The 16,123-nt window shown below is 41.5% G+C and overlaps 1 protein-coding gene and 1 pseudogene across 16 annotated transcripts in view; one reads left to right on the top strand and one right to left on the bottom strand.

Annotated features, from left to right (window-relative positions):
* PKP4 (plakophilin 4) overlaps nucleotides 1–16,123 on the bottom strand; it is a 261,211-nt gene that overhangs the window by 186,575 nt on the left and 58,513 nt on the right. For 11 of the 15 annotated variants that reach the window (XM_018063318.1, XM_018063302.1, XM_018063284.1 and 8 more), the window contains one exon: nucleotides 822–958. The exons of 2 other annotated variants lie outside the window; for them this stretch is intronic. In XM_018063318.1, the coding sequence (XP_017918807.1) occupies nucleotides 822–953 (132 nt within the window). In that variant the 5' untranslated portion in view covers nucleotides 954–958. Of the gene's footprint in view, nucleotides 1–602; nucleotides 700–821; nucleotides 959–16,123 lie in introns of those variants that run through there. 2 more of the 15 variants (XM_013969608.2, XM_013969614.2) reach the window with 2 other exon arrangements.
* LOC102182124 lies at nucleotides 5,914–6,640 on the top strand (annotated as a pseudogene). The gene has a single exon (XR_001919595.1). The product of XR_001919595.1 is annotated as an NADH dehydrogenase [ubiquinone] iron-sulfur protein 8, mitochondrial pseudogene (transcript).

Raw genomic sequence — 16,123 nt, 5'->3', positions numbered from 1 at the left:
AAAAGACTAGTAATTTAAATCGTAAGATTTAAGAAGACAATTATACTATTAGGTTATCTCCAACAAAATGACCCTCACAGAGGGCATATACTTTTTTGGTTGCTTGTGTGTCTTTTGAGGGAGGAGGGCAGAAAAGAAAAGTCTCCCTGGAGGTTTACGCTCACATTCACCTTATTAAGCTTCTAAATCTTAAGCAGTTAAAATTTCTCTAAGCCCACCAGATCAAAATCTAATTTAGAAGGCTACCTGGCTCTGAAGGATAACAGTATTAAGTGCCTTTAAAAAATCAACATAAACATGACATTTAAGCAAACTGGCACAGTGTGACAAGTTTTAGAACAGTAGCTCACAAGATGAGTATACTCTGATTAAGACAAACACAACAAATAGAACCTTTAATCCAAAAAATCACGGAGACAACCCTAAGTAATACCTATGTTAAAACGTTCAACAGATCTAAGGCTATCACAGGCCTCAAGTCGCCAGAGCCCTGACAGAAAAGTCAGCGATGTGAAACACGCTTTACAAAGCTGGGCGTGCATGCACACACTCTGCAAGGCGAGCGAGACAGAGACACCGATCACCACTGATATTGTCCTTACTTGCAGACGCACAAGTATCCTGCATGTTCCGATTCTGACTGGCACCTGGAGCGGCTCTACCTGCCAGTCATCCCAATGTACTCAGGGATGTAAACACCTTATAATTAGAAAACGTGAAGGCGTCAAGGACGTTAGACAAATTGAAAACACATCCAAAGATTAATTTTTAAAGGCATTGAAGAATAAATTAATTGCAAAGTCTAAAATCAGAGGAGGTACCTGCTCCTTCACGGAAGCTAGAATAGTGGTGGCTGTGGTCTCGGGTTCCATGCCGGGGCCAGTGGAGGCAGCTTCCTGGCGGGTCTGTGGTTGCCCCTCCTCCACCAATGAGGCCTGTTCAGGAGCTGGCATTCCTCCTGCAATCAAGCAGGCAAAGGGTTAACACTTTCATCTGCTCCTGTGCAGGAACAGGCAGGGGCTGCATGCTTACACAGGGTTTCCAGGAACTACTACAGACTTCTACACACCCTGATCACAACGCCATACGGCTATATGACGTCTAAAAGACAACACCCAGGGTCAAGGTAGAACTAGTACTACCAATTACTTAAAAAAAAAAAAAAAAAAAGAATAACAATGATAATAAAAAACACTGAGAAAATATTGAAACAACATCATAGTCTAAAAATGATGTGGAAAGTGTTAAGGAAGAGGATGCAAAAATACACCAAGAACAATAAAGCTGTTAGATGCTATAAAATTGCTGAATTTTCTAAACAGTTTACCATTAAGTAAATATGATTACCTTATCATGACCAAAATAGTAACAAATACTCTAGACTGCTATAAGGGTCAGTTTTCAAAGAAGTTCTCGAGTAAGAAGACATTTACAACTGTAAATGCTTTACGATTGCAGAAGAGGCTTATGCATTAGAAGAAAAGGGGAAGTAAAACTTACAAAAGTTTTGGAAAAATAGGCAAAATTCTGCGGTATTTAAAAAATCAAGACTGCTGGTGGAGTATTATAGCTAGCTCGGTTTCCTTAGAGGAATCTGTTTATGCAAAGATGACAATGACTATGGTGATGGTGTTGAAAGAGAATTTATTTTTCAGGATCATAGACTGTGACAGAAAAATGGGTTCTTGCCAAGTGAATAGTGCCTCTCCTACATAACACATATTGAGAGTGGTGTGTTTGCTGGGAAACTTACTGATTTGATATGGATTTTTATATAAATGTGAAAAAGATTGGCAAGAGGTACCCACATAAAATGTTGTAAATATTCTAATAACTTGTTTACCTGTCAGTCTCTCTGTCTGTCTCCTCCAGAACAGAGTTTATCATACCATAAGACCAGCCTAGAGCCTGGCATATATAATATTCAATTAATCTTCACCAAATAAATGAATACGTGAATGAAGGACGGACTGTCTTTTCCATGTCTCATAACAGTCATTAGGCAAATCTGAGCACAAGTGCTATGGTGCTCCTGAGATCTTATTTGCTTAATGCATTACTCTGTGTACTTTAATTTGAGACCACAAATGCTATTTTTGACATTCTTCATAGTTTTCTCCTAAAAATGACTCTATTCTCATATTTTGATTTCTTTTCAACTTCAACAATGTTCATTTCTGTAGGATGATCTGGGGTGGGGAGACGGGGGAGAAGGTCCCCATTCCCTCAAATGTCAATATCAGCTTGCTGTTTATTTCCAAACTCATAATCTGTAAGACAAGGGAAAATGAACATACCACCTGAGCCTCTACTCCTTCCTCACTCTTCTGACTTGCACACTGGTGAAGCTGGGGTTAGGTTCCAGGGTGCTGTCAATGTTGCTTTATTGCTGCCATATTAATGCGCAAAAAAGGAAAATGGGTCTGATGAGTATGTGTACTTTCCCCTAACAGGGCTCTCCATGAGGAGTTCTCATGGTTGCTCTAGAGGTAAATTCTTTGTTGCCAGTTTCTGTGAAGCCCCAGGCTAAGTGCAGCCTCAACTGCAAAAAGGAGGACCTCCAGTTCAAGTGGGAGGAGGACCTCCAGGCTTAAAGTATGTGGGTCCAGGATTAAAACCTAAGTGCCATGAGCCATCACTTCCTCACTTACAAAAAGAGTGTACTAATTCTTCCCATAACACCATGGGATGATTTTTATGACAATCTTTATTTTTTTAGTATGTATGTTAATACTGATATATAAAATAGTGCACTCAAATATCATTGTGTTAGTTGCTCAGTCGTGTCCAATTCTTTGTGACCCCATGGACTGTAGCCCACTAGGCTCCTCAGTCCACAAGATTCTCCAGGCAAGAATACTGAAGTGGGTTGCCATTCCCTTCTCCAGGGGAAAGTATCATTAACTGGATAAAATAACACATTTCTGTATTTAGCCGGTGCTCATTATAGATACGATTTAAAGTCTATAAAAAAAAAAAACCCACACATAACAATCCTAGACTTGAACTTAAGGCTAGTAAAGATGAAAATATTCTATGCCATCAAAAAACTACACACCTTAAAACAAGCAGATGGTTGCAAAGAACAAAAATGTTACTATGCAACAGTGAAACAAATAATGCCAAGAAACAAAAATTTTAAATGTCAAGAGTATAATACCCTGAAATAACCAATGCATAAGAAAAAGAGAAGCAAATTTTCAGTGAACAAAGAGAATTTGGAAAAGAAAGAAACATCATTGGGAAAGTAATTACTCTTGACTAAAAATAGGAGGATCCTTGCTATTTAAAGAAAGATACTGAAAAATACTGTTGTAATTGCATTACCTCACTGTGAGCGCACCATACTTAATTTCATGATATTTATTTTCTGATGACTGTCCAGATCTGTGGTATCAGATGAACATCTTCTGAATACCACTTTGCCCATGTAAGAACATGCAGGCTGATACAGGAGTACAGGCATAAAGAAGGTCACTGACCATTAGTGGCTCATCACCTCGCTGAGGCAGCAAAATATGAGTCAGACCAAGACAGAGGCAAGAGGCAAGTGATGGAGAAACAACACTGAAATCACAGGAAGCGGTATAAAAAAGAAACCATTATTTGGCAAGAGAGGAGACTTGCATAGGTAGGCACGATTTCTACTCTCGGATTCCTCAAAGACTAGCAGACACTGCAGGCAATCACTAGCACTCACAGGATAGACGACGATGACCAGGGAACCCAGGCATAACTGAGGGTGAGACACTTCTCTATGCCTCATCTCTTAACAGTCCCTAAATACCATCACCAGGATGGGGCAAAGAAGGGATGCCATAATACTGACAAGCTATACACCTAGTAAAGTAATCTGTTCATTTACATAGCTCTCATAACAATTTTAGAAGTTGGAAGGAATCAAGCTAAGACTAAAGTTACAGAATATTATTACTTCTCCCCAGTAGCAAAGCAAAAAAGCAACGACTACTTACAGGGCAAAGAGACTGTGAGAAATTAAGCTTTGTGATTCCCTCAATTATCTCAACTGGCCTGATTGGGCAATTACATTTTAGGGACCTGAGTACACTTACAAATAAGTTGCTGGACCATTTTGGCTCTTTGGAAAATCACAGAGAATGGAAAAGGTGCCAGAAAACTGGAAACAGGAAAATGCCATTGCTGTTTTTGGAAAGAAGAAAGTAGACTCTCTTCACGTTACAAACTAGAGAGCTAGACATAGATGTTGGGTGAGATTCTTACAAGGATTTTATCCAAGAGATGACTGTGAGAATCAAAAAGGGGCACGCCAAAGAAAGTCATGTTAAGCTCATCTAATTTCTCTTTGGCACTGTAACCATGGAAGTGCAATGTGTCTAGACTCATTGAGGCATGATGATGTTAGAAGTCCCCCATGGTATTATAATCAGCAAAGAAATAGGGCAGGCACAAGGGCAACTGCTGCCTCTGACATTCTGTAAATGGCTGAACAAAATATATCAAACTACAGAGTTTTCTAATGTAATGCTAGAGAGCTCTGATCCTGGTCCAGCCCTAATCAAAAACTTTAACCATAATGTCATAATAATATACGGGACATGCTCAAATTCTTCAATGAGTAAGAATACTGAATTTACCAGGTGATGATATTCAAATATAAAAATCGCCGATACACTGCAATAATGAGTTGCTTCTAATGAGATGTAAAAAAAACAAAAAACACCAAGCATAAACATAGGATCTTGTATTTAGGTTAGCTCTATAGCTCAGATGATCAAGAATCTGCCTGCAGTGCAGAGACCTAGGTTTAATCCCTGGGTCAGGAAGATCCCCTGGAGAAGGAAATGGCAATCCACTCTAGTATTCTTTCTTGCCTGGAGAATCCCATGGACAAAGGAGCCTGGTGAGCTACAGTCCATGGGGTCACGGAGTCGGACACGACTAAGTGACTAACACAAGACACAACACAACAGCAGCAGCACACAGGGGAAAGATTTAGTAGGCACTTTAGGTTCAAGAGCACAATGAGTGAATCAAGAATGAAGACAGGCTTCCACAAAGCCAAGGTGACACCGTTGTATCGATATCAGCATTTAAGGTGATAGGAAGAAAGGGATGAAGGAATGTACACCTCTTCTTCAGGTCTGTGTCCACCTCCAGTGATGGGTGGCACAGTACAGGAATGGACACAGGTGTATTCATTTGAGAGGATGAGTAGGATGGTGAAAGGATTCCACCATTATCTCCAGGCACAAGCACAAAATTAATGATGCGCTTGAAGCTTAGCTGAGAACACAGAAAGAACACTTGATGGTACAGGCAGAGAAAAATCTGACCTGAACAAGAAACAAGACGCTTACTCCTTGGAAGAAAAGTTATGACTAACCTAGATAGCATATTCAAAAGCAGAGACATTACTTTGCCGACTAAGGTCCGTCTAGTCAAGGCTATGGTTCTTCCTGTGGTCAGGTATGGATGTGAGAGTTGGACTGTGAAGAAGGCTGAGCGCCGAAGAATTGATGCTTTTGAACTGTGGTGTTGGAGAAGACTCTTGAGAGTCCCTTGGACTGCAAGGAGATCCAACCAGTCCATTCTAAAGGAGATCAACCCTGGGATTTCTTTGGAAGGAATGATGCTAAAGCTGAAACTCCAGTACTTTGGCCACCTCATGCGAAGAGTAGACTCACTGGAAAAGACCCTGATGCTGGGAGGGATTGGGGGCAGGAGGAGAAGGGGACAACAGAGGATGAGATGGCTGGATGGCATCATGGACTCGATGGACATGAGTCTGAGTGAACTCTGGGAGATGGTGGTGGACAGGGAGGCCTGGCGTGCTGCGATTCATGGGGTCGCAAAGAGTCAGACACGACTAAGCGACTGAACTGAACTGAACTGAACTGAACAAGAAAAGGACCATGCAGGCAAGCAAAGGTCTATGAATCGGCACCCGGACAGAGCGGCCGCACTTCAAGATGCGCTGCCTGACCATGCGCGTGTTGCTTCGGGCCCTGGCCCAGGCCCAGGCCGCATGTGCAGGGCATGCCAGTGGCCGGGGCCTCCACAGCAGCGCAGTGGCAGCCACCTACAAGTATGTGAACCTGCGGGAGCCCTCGATGGACATGAAGTCGGTGACCGACAGGGCAGCACAGACCCTGCTGTGGACCGAGCTCATCCGAGGCCTGGGCATGACCCTGAGCTACCTGTTCCGCGAGCCTGCCACCATCAACTACCCGTTTGAGAAGGGCCGGCTGAGCCCGCGCTTCCGCGGGGAGCACGCACTGCGCCGTTACCCGTCCGGGGAGGAGCGCTGCATCGCCTGCAAGCTCTGTGAGGCCGTCTGCCCAGCCCAGGCCATCACCATCGAGGCTGAGCCATGGGCCGATGGCAGCCGCCGGACCACGCGCTACGACATCGACATGACCAAGTGCATCTACTGCGGCTTCTGCCAGGAGGCCTGCCCCATGGACGCCATTGTGGAGGGCCCCAACTTCGAGTTCTCCACGGAGACGCACGAGGAGCTGCTGTACAACAAGGAGAAGCTGCTCAACAACGGGGACAAGTGGGAGGCTGAGATCGCTGCCAACATCCAGGCCAACTACCTTTACCGATGACCGGCCGGCCCGCGGCCTCTCCTGCCCAATAAAAAGCTCTGACCTCCCCCGCCAAAAAAAAAAAAAAACAACAAAGGTCTATGAATCTCTTCAGGACTGCCAAGCACAAGCAAGGTCAGAATTTCTGGTCCTGAGAGCTAGACCAAAAACTAATGCTTTTGTAGCAAACTTGTATTAACCTAAATTACTACTGTCTTTAGACTCTGAATCAAATTTGGCTAACAGTTATGATTTATTATATTTATATTATAAAATTAAAGGTTGGCACTATGAGGGCAAGCTCAGGAAGGTCTTTCCTTTCGGAGTAAAGAGCCAAATGTCCAAAATTTCAAGAATAAAACCCCAGAGGTGGCACATCCCCCATCGCTGGAGGTCTTTAACCACAGTGCAGAAGATCGAGCAGCAGGGGCAGGGAAGGTACAGAAGGGATCCTGCACTGGGTGTGTGTCAGAAAGAGGAGACAGGTTCTCTGAATCTTGAGGCGGAGACTAAGACATGAGGACATCTATGTTCTGAACTGATGTGAATGCTCCTCACGGGTTTTCAGAGTGTTGTCTGCCATATCACACCTCTCTGTAAAAAAGCACCTGAAGCCAGGACACTGTGTTTTTCCTGAGAGATGGCGGTGACTGGAAGTCTTACTGCTGTTTCTGTTTAGTTGCACAAAGAGCTCAGAAGAGTTTGTGATCAACTCTTACAACTGCGTTCTCATTTTATTCCAGCCTTTCATTACTTTTTTATTATTTCATTTTATTTCATTACTTTTTATCATTCTGTTGGACAGCATTCTTTTGAGCCTTGTGAAATACTTTTTGGAAAGCTATGAACTGCTGTGTTTTCACTACTACCTTTATTGAAGACAAATTTTTACATAAAACTGCTGGTATAACATTGTGTGTGTTTCTCATAGTGAACTCACAAATTAACAAGAAATTTTCTGTTCAGGTTGCAGGCCAAGTATATTCCAGGGTGATTATAAAAGGCTTTCTTTGCAGGCTGTGGATGTAATATACAGGAATAACTTAAGACTCAACTACAACCCCCTTTACCAGGGATGACAGTAACCCACAAAATCATCTCCACTAACTCAGTGAGATAGAAGATCAACTAGATACTGGATTTTCCTCTGTTTACCCATTTCTACCCTCCTTACAAATTTGGAACTTTGAAAAACTCAGCAGTGGCCACAGAACTGGAAAAGGTCAGTTTTCATTTCAATCCCAGAGAAAGGCAATGCCCAAGAATGCTCAAACCACCACACAATTGCACTCATCTCACACACTACCAAAATAATGCTCAAATTTCTTCATGAGATGTTCAAGCTGCTTTTAGAAAAGGCAGAAGAACCAGAGATCAAATTGCCAACATCTGCTGGATCACGGAAAAAGGAAGAGAGCTTGGGAAAAACATTTTTTTCTGCTTTATTGACTATGCCAAAGCCTTTGACTGTGTGGATCACAATAAACTGTGGAAAATTCTGAAAGAGATGGGAATACCAGACCACCTGACCTGCCTCTTGAGAAACCTGTATGCAGATCAGGAAGCAACAGTTAGAACTGGACATGGAACAACAACAGACTCGTTCCAAATAGGAAAAGGAGTACGTCAAGGCTGTATATTGTCACCCTGCTTATTTAACTTATATGCAGAGTACATCATGACCAACGTAGATAGCATATTGAAAAGCAGAGACATTACTTTGCCAACAAAGGTCCATCTAGTCAAGGCTATGGTTTTTCCAGTGGTCATGTATGGATGTGAGAGTTGGACTGTGAGGAAAGTTGAGCAATGAAGAATTGATGCTTTTGAACTGTGGTGTTGGAGAAGACTCTTGAAAGTCCCTTGGACTGCAAGGAGATCCAACCAGTCCACTGTAAAGAAGATCAGTCCTGAGTGTTCTTTGGAAGGACTGATGCTAAAGCTGAAACTCCAATACTTTGGCCATCTCATGGGAAGAGTTGACTCATTGAAAAGACTCTGATGCTGGGAGGGATTGGGGGCAGGAGGAGAAGGGGATGACAGAGGATGAGATGGCTGGATGGCATCACTGACTCAATGGACATAAATTTGAGTAAACTCCGGGAGTTGGTGATGGACAGGGAGGCCTGGTGTGCTGTGATTCATGGGGTCGCAAAGAGTCGGAGACGACTAAGTGACTGAAGTGAACCCTCCTTACTGACAAATTTTGTCAAAGTATTATAATACACTTTATTTTGTCTTGAAGTAAAGTGAAGTGAAGTGAAGTCGCTCAGTCATGTCCGACTCTTTGCGATCCGTGGACTGTAGCCCACCAAGCTCCTCCGTCCATGGGATTCTCCAGGCAAGAATACTGGAGTGGGATGCCATTTCCTTCTCTAGGGGATCTTCCCGACCCAGGGATTGAACCCAGGTCTCCCACATTGCAGGCAGACGCTTTAACCTCTGCAATCCAGTGAAATACACTGGATTTTGTATTTTTTTCTCCAGTCTTTTGCATTAGCAAACTGAAGTATTAATAGCATGACTCACACCTTGAGATGGCCACTTACATTGTGTGCCCCTGAGTCAGGTGGAGTACTGACATGGTTCCTGTTGTGACAGGTAAATCCTGTAAAAATAAAAACTAAGGATTCTATATTGGATAAACATAGACTGCACTTTGGTATTTTCAACCTGTCTAAAAATACATTTCCTATGGAGAGCAAAAAATAAAAAATAAAAAGAAATATTTTTTGGAAAATACTATAGATTCAGTTTTTTTGTTGTTGTTTGTTTGTTATAGGATTTGGGATCCTTTAAAGCACACAGCTGTCTGACATGTGAAAGGGTATAAAAAAGATAGGATGGGGATAACCAACAGGATAAGAATGTAACTCTGAGGGGGGATGACTGGATTGAGAGGTGAGATGAGCATACATTTCTGCTATTTTCCAACTTACAACACCATGAAGTAATGGAAAAAGCATTTTCTCTTTTTTAGGATAAGAAAATTAGCCAGTCTAAGAATTCAAAAAATGCCATCACTGTGCCAAAATATTAGAAAAATAATGGTTGCAGACCTATGGCAAAATAACCAGAAGCAACCAAACCACACACACACAAGCCTGATGAGTGGCTGGAGCAGTAGGTGAGGGAGCTCAGAGTCAGAGGGTCTTGGGGTTCTTAGACCTGGGCCACGATCAGATGATCAGGAGGGAAACAATGTCACTAGGTGGGTGGTTGGCCCCTCCCCTGCACATGCTGAAGCGGCAGTCACAGGCAAAGATGGAGAGAACAGGGCCTCAGTCAGTACTGATGCCCAGAGGGGACAAAATTCCCTAAACATAACAAGCGAAGTGGTAAACTAACATCTTTAGCGTTTAAATTGAAAACTGTGTGTGTGAGGAGAAACACAGCCAAAAACCTTGAAAATGAATCATAATAGGATAAAACCAAAAATCTCTCTCAATGCAATGAACAGCAGAATCAATTTCTGTAAAAAGAATATTTCATAAGAGTGACGTAAAGGATTCGATCTGAGCACCGCCCCCCACTCCCTACCTGCAGAGAGAGAGAGAAAAGGTAAGAGTAGTTTGGAGACTTGAGACTAGGTCCAGGAGTTATGTTTACTCACCACGAGGATGAAAAAGAAAGGAAAAAGGAGACTACTAATACAAGTAAGAAATGGAAAGTTCTGAGCTGAAAACTAATACTTAAAATGGGCCAGTAAGTAAACAAAATGAATGAAACAGACTGCATCTAAACCCAATCCACTGAAATTTCTTGGTTCCAAGGATAAAGAAAAGATTGTAGATGTTACCATGCAGGAAAAATATACTGCATACAAAGGAATGAGAATCAGTTTCACATAAGCCTGGTGGTTACAGTAATAATTTCTAAGTACTAACCAAAAATCATTATCCAAATATGAAGAAAAATAAAGGCATTTTAGGACATATCAGGACCCAAGAAAATGTGGCTTCAATACTCTTCAAAGGAAGCTCTGCAACCAAATAATAAATAAGATCAAAGAAGGGTTAGTACACAAGAAACAGTGCTAAGCAAATAACTCAGGAAATTGAAGGTTAAGTCTAAAGAAACTCCACAAGCTACCAACAAAAGAGGTGTGAGGAACTCAAGAAAGCAAATTGTACTAAAGTTCCTGTTTAACCTAATGGGATGAAGGGCACTCACAGGACTCCAGGGAACTGTGCCTCTGCTGCTCCTCGGACAAAGAGGCAGAGCCTACTGGCGACCCCTTGAATGTGGAGATGGCCTCTTGTGACTCAGAATGTGGCCAAAGAGACCGCGTATGTACAACATCCGAGGCTAAATCTTAAAAAGGCTGTGCAGCTTCTTCAGAAACCTTGAAATCACTATGCTGTGAAAAGAGCTCGGGATTAAAAGATGCTATGAAGACACAGGCCCAGCAACGCCAGCCAGTATCTTGGAATATGTAAGACAGGCCATGTTAGAAAGTTCTACCTTGACCAAGTCAGCAGCTGACTGCAGCCACCTGAGTGAACCCAGGTAAGATTAGCAGAACCTCCTTAACAATCTAGAATTAATGAGAAATTTAAAAACTGTTGTTTGACCCATTGAGATTTCAGATGATTTGTTACATGGTAAGTGAAACTAACTGATACAACCATCAAGACAAGAAATGAGGATGCAGGGGGGAATTTTAACTTATCAGTGTTATTTTTAAAGTATTATAAGATTAAAAAATTAAATTTTATATGCTGAATTATCTTCTAAAGATATAGTTTATTTAATACATTATTGCTCTTCGACTTACTAAATAAGATACTATAAACTAGGTGTAACTGAAAATATAAAGATGAATAAGACCTCCTATTCAATTCACAGCTTAAATGGAAAGACAAGGTAAATAAACATCCACAATAAAATACATCTCAAGATAAATGGGGTACTAAGAGCTCAAATACAGGAAGCTCAAAAAAGGGCTTCAATAGCATGTATAAATAAGCACACTACACTAGATACAGTGAAAGTGCAGTGAAAAGTGAAAAGTGAAGAGGAGAGTGAAAAAGTTGGCTTAAAGCTCAGCATTCAGAAAACTAAGATCATGGCATCCAGTCCCATCTGTTCAGGTCAGTTCAGTCGCTCAGTCGTGTCCGACTCTGTGACCCCATGAAATGCAGCATGCCAGGCCTCCCTGTCCAGCACCAACTCCCGGAGTTCACCCAAACTCATGTCCATTGAGTTGGTGATGCCATCCAGCCATCTCATCCTCTGTCGTCCCCTTTACTTCATGGCAAACAGATGGGGAAACAGTGGAAACAGTGTCAGACTTTATTTTGGGGGCTCCAAAATCACTGCAGATGGTGATTGCAGCCATGAAATTAAAAGACACTTACTCCTTGGAAGGAAAGTTATAACCAACCTAGACAGCGTATTAAAAAACAGAGACATTACTTTGCCGACAAAGGTCCATCCAGTCAAGGCTATGGTTTTTCCAGTGGTCATGTATGGATATGAGAGTTGGACCATAAAGAAAGCTGAGCACCAAAGAATTGATGCTTTTGAACTGTGGTGTTGGAGAAGACTCTTGAGAGTCCCTTGGACTGCAAGGAGATCCAACCAGTCTATCCTAAAGGAGATCAGTCCTGGGTGTTCATTGGAAGGACTGATGTTGAAGCTGAAACTCCAATACTTTGGCCACGTGATGTGAAGAGCTGACTCATTTTAAAAGACCCTGATGCTGGGAAAGATTGAAGGCAGAAGGGGACGACAGAGCATGAGATGGTTGAATGGCATCACTGACTCGATGGACTGGAGTTTGGGTAAACTCCGGGAGTTGGTGATGAACAGGGAGGCCTGTGTGCTGCAGTCAAATGGGGTCACAGAGTTGGACACGACTGCACGACTGAACTGAACACCAGGTGCAGCAGAAGGACACAGGTAGGGAGAAGCCTAGCTATAATGCATTCATTTTATTAAGCTTTTATATGTAAAAATTTGCTTCAGGTTTAATAGATTTCTCAAAATTTTCCCTAGAGTCTTGTTTTATATGTAATCAAGGGTATGGCAAGCCATATCAAATCTAAAGCAGTTTAAATAAAAATTTGTTTTTATCATTAGTTTTCCATATCAAATGCTAGTGTTAAAGATTAAAGACTAATAAAACCACTAGCACAGCACATATGGGGATTCAGAAATATGGTAATTTGCAAGTGAATAACCAGAGGCAATAAAAACAAACTAAAATTGTTTAATTAATGACTTGGGCATTTAATAACATTTATAAGATCTATTTTGAAAAGAAGTATACAGTCTACTAACAACCAATTATCTTATGCAGTGTCTGTCTTTTTAGTTTATGACAGTGATTTTTTTTTAACATGGACTCTTTAAATGACTTCTGAGTATCTTGTGATTTACACCAGGCTTTCTAGCTGATAACCTGTATTAGATGTCTCAGAAGTGTTATATCAGACTTCTTTTTAAATTATAAATTTATTTGTAATTTGAAAGATTCGATTTAAAATTTAAAATTCTCAAAATATGCTCCATGGACTACTTCTGGTACATCAGAAACAATGTTTCCAAAGTTGGGAAGTATAAGTGTGGGAAACGCTTCCTCTTGAAGATTCCTGAACACATTGTTATTTAAAGTGAGACCTGTGGGCCAGCGATACTGGCAGCCCTTCAGAGCTTAAAAGAAATGCATAATTTCAGGCCTCACCCCAGACCTACTGAATCAATCTTCATGTGAATAACATCACCAATGTTTTGTACACATGTTCAAGATTCAGAAGCAGTGGCATAGAGCATTTAAAGACTGAGAAATCTCAAAGTAAATGAATGTGTTTAATCTCATCTATCTCAGTATCTCACACTTATCTGACCCGCAACTGTTTTCAGGGCCACCTATTAACATTCTGAGGAACATGCTTTGGGAAATCCTACAAGACAATAATTACTATTAATGAGCAAATAAAGCTAGAAAGAGGTACCGCTCCATTCTTCACAATTAAAATTTGGCTCTCTCGGCTTTTCCAATAATGTCAGCGTATTATAAGAAAAACATTAAGTACTTAAAAGAAAATAGTACAGAAAAATCAAAGTTCTCTTCAATAAAGGCACCTGCCAACAAAATTAAGCATGGCTGTTAAGTTGGGTAACAACTTCTTGGAAAATGTCATTTCTGAATGAAAGAATAAAATGGTTTTCCAGAAAAAGAACTCAACCTGCTCCAGGCCAGGTGTGAACTTTAATTATATTTTTCATGCTTGTCCCATGAACATTCATGTGGAAATAGACATGGTATATGGTATACACTGGTACCGTGGTTGGGAAAATCAACTCCCTATCCGAGACATACAACAATTTGCCTAAAACAAGTCCAGTTCAATATAGATATTAATCTAGAAGGTGCTTTCCTAAAAGCACAAGTAAAGAAGGAAAGCTGACAGTTTTGATTTGAAGTGTCATCAAAAACCGGAGAAGGCAATGGCACCCCACTCCAGTACTCTTGCCTGGAAAATCCCATGGACGGAGGAGCCTGGTGGGCTACAAGCCATGGGGTCACTAAGAGTCGGACACGACTGAAGCGACTTAGCAGCAGCAGCAGCAACATTATCAAAAACACTGATCTTATACATGCTTGAAGTCACTTTTAATAATACCGGTTTAATTAATAATGTATGGTTCCAAATTTTCAAGTAGCTCTGGAAAATCCTACATCTAAAAAGGCATCAAAACTGGAACTATGATAGATTAACAACTGTAATAACAATCCTTTTTGTCCCTGTCTTCAGCAAGTTGAAGTCAGAGAAATGATACTTGTATTTCAGCCTCCTTTAATTAATTTAATTAGGGCTTCCCTGGTGGCTCAGATGGTAAAGCATCTGCCCACAATGCGGGAGACCTGGGTTCGATCCTTGGGTTGGGAAGATCCCCTAGAGAAGGAAATGGCAACCCACTCCCATATTCTTGCCTGGAAAATCCCATGGACAGAGGACCCTGGTAGACTACAGTCCATGGGGTCGCAAAGAGTTGGACACAACTAAACAACTTCACCTTTTGTCTTTAATTAGTTTAGATTTTGTGCACTTAATACTATATTTTCCAGAAGACACACACATTTCTACACTTAACAGCTCCAAACAGCTTTTTGAAAAATACACAAGAAAAAAAATCACAATGCTTCTAGCATTTTGTTTATCACAGATGGAGCATGCAGTGAACTAGACTGAATTTCCTATTCACTGTTCAGCATCTACCAATCATACACTCTAGATTCAGTGAGACCAGGGACTCTTTTCATCTAAATCACCACAGTATTCTCAGCACCAATAAAATGCCTGAAACATAGTAGGTGTTCAATAGAGTTTGTTGAGCGAAACAAGGAAACAATGAGATGAAGACTGAGGGGAAGAACAACAATGTATCTTCACTTTTATCAAAGACATATTTACGTGCCAAGCAGTGTCAGGCTTCAGAATCATCCAAATACTGAAGGAGCTCACATTCTAACAGGAGAGAAAGGAATAAAAACAGTGTGATAAATGCAACAGTAAAGATGATGAAATATGCCACAACGGGAGGGACATCCAGGAACATGAGAGTCACTACAGAGACAAAGAGACACGGCATCACAATGCGCTGTGTTCAGAGAACGACAACAGATTAAAATTAGGGTGGAGAGGAGCAGAAGAAAAGGAGAGAGAAAACTCTGGATATGAAAAGATGAAGGATCCATCATTGTTGCTGTTGTTTAGCTGCTCAGTTATGTCTAAGTCTTTACGACCCCATGAACTGCAGTCTGCCAGGCTCCTCTGTCCATGGAATTTTACAGGCAAGAATACTGGAGTGGGTTGCCATTCCCTTCTCCAGGAGATCTCCCCAACCTACGGATCAAACGTGAGTCTCTTGCATATCCTGCACCGGTAGGCAGATGTTTTACGACTAGCGCCACCTGGGAAGCCCTGGGAAACAAAGAACCAGTAAATGCATTCCCCTCAAGAACTTTATAAAATCTCTAATCAGGAAAAGACTATATAAAACACAGGCGTGATTATGCCCCATCACATGTAATTAACATCAGAATTGGAGGAGGGGACATTGTGAGTGTGAAGAATGGGAGAAGAAAATCTAGATTGTGGCCCTGTCTGGGGAAGTCAAATCTATGAGGCTACTAGAAAGATCTCTGTAAGCTCTTTAAGGGAAGAAATGGTCCTGAAACGAGACCTCTCTTGAAACTCTCCTCATCTTTGACATGATTCTAGGCTCATCACTGCAGCAGTTACCCGGGTGCCAGAAGGGAGAAGCCTACTCAACAACTATGAGCACTCTGGCAATTAAGAATTCATAAATTAATAAATGAGTGCTCTGATTTACAGATTAGTTCTGGTTCCTAGAAGTGCAGAACTGAGGACAGGCTCAGCACTGTGGTGACCTCAGAACTCAGGATGGGTTTGAGGGAGGCCTGGCCTCTGCCACTAGTTGTTCCCCCTGAAAAAAATCTAGCTGAGGAGTGGTTCACCCCAATTCAGAAATGTAAGAAAGGGTTAACACCAAACAAATGAAAAGGTTAGTCAACAGGAGTA

The sequence above is a fragment of the Capra hircus genome, chromosome 2, assembly GCF_001704415.2.
Source record: "Capra hircus breed San Clemente chromosome 2, ASM170441v1, whole genome shotgun sequence".
NCBI lineage: Eukaryota > Metazoa > Chordata > Mammalia > Artiodactyla > Bovidae > Capra > Capra hircus.
Note: the sequence above shows the minus strand (reverse complement) of the source record. Positions and strands in the feature narration are given on the sequence as shown.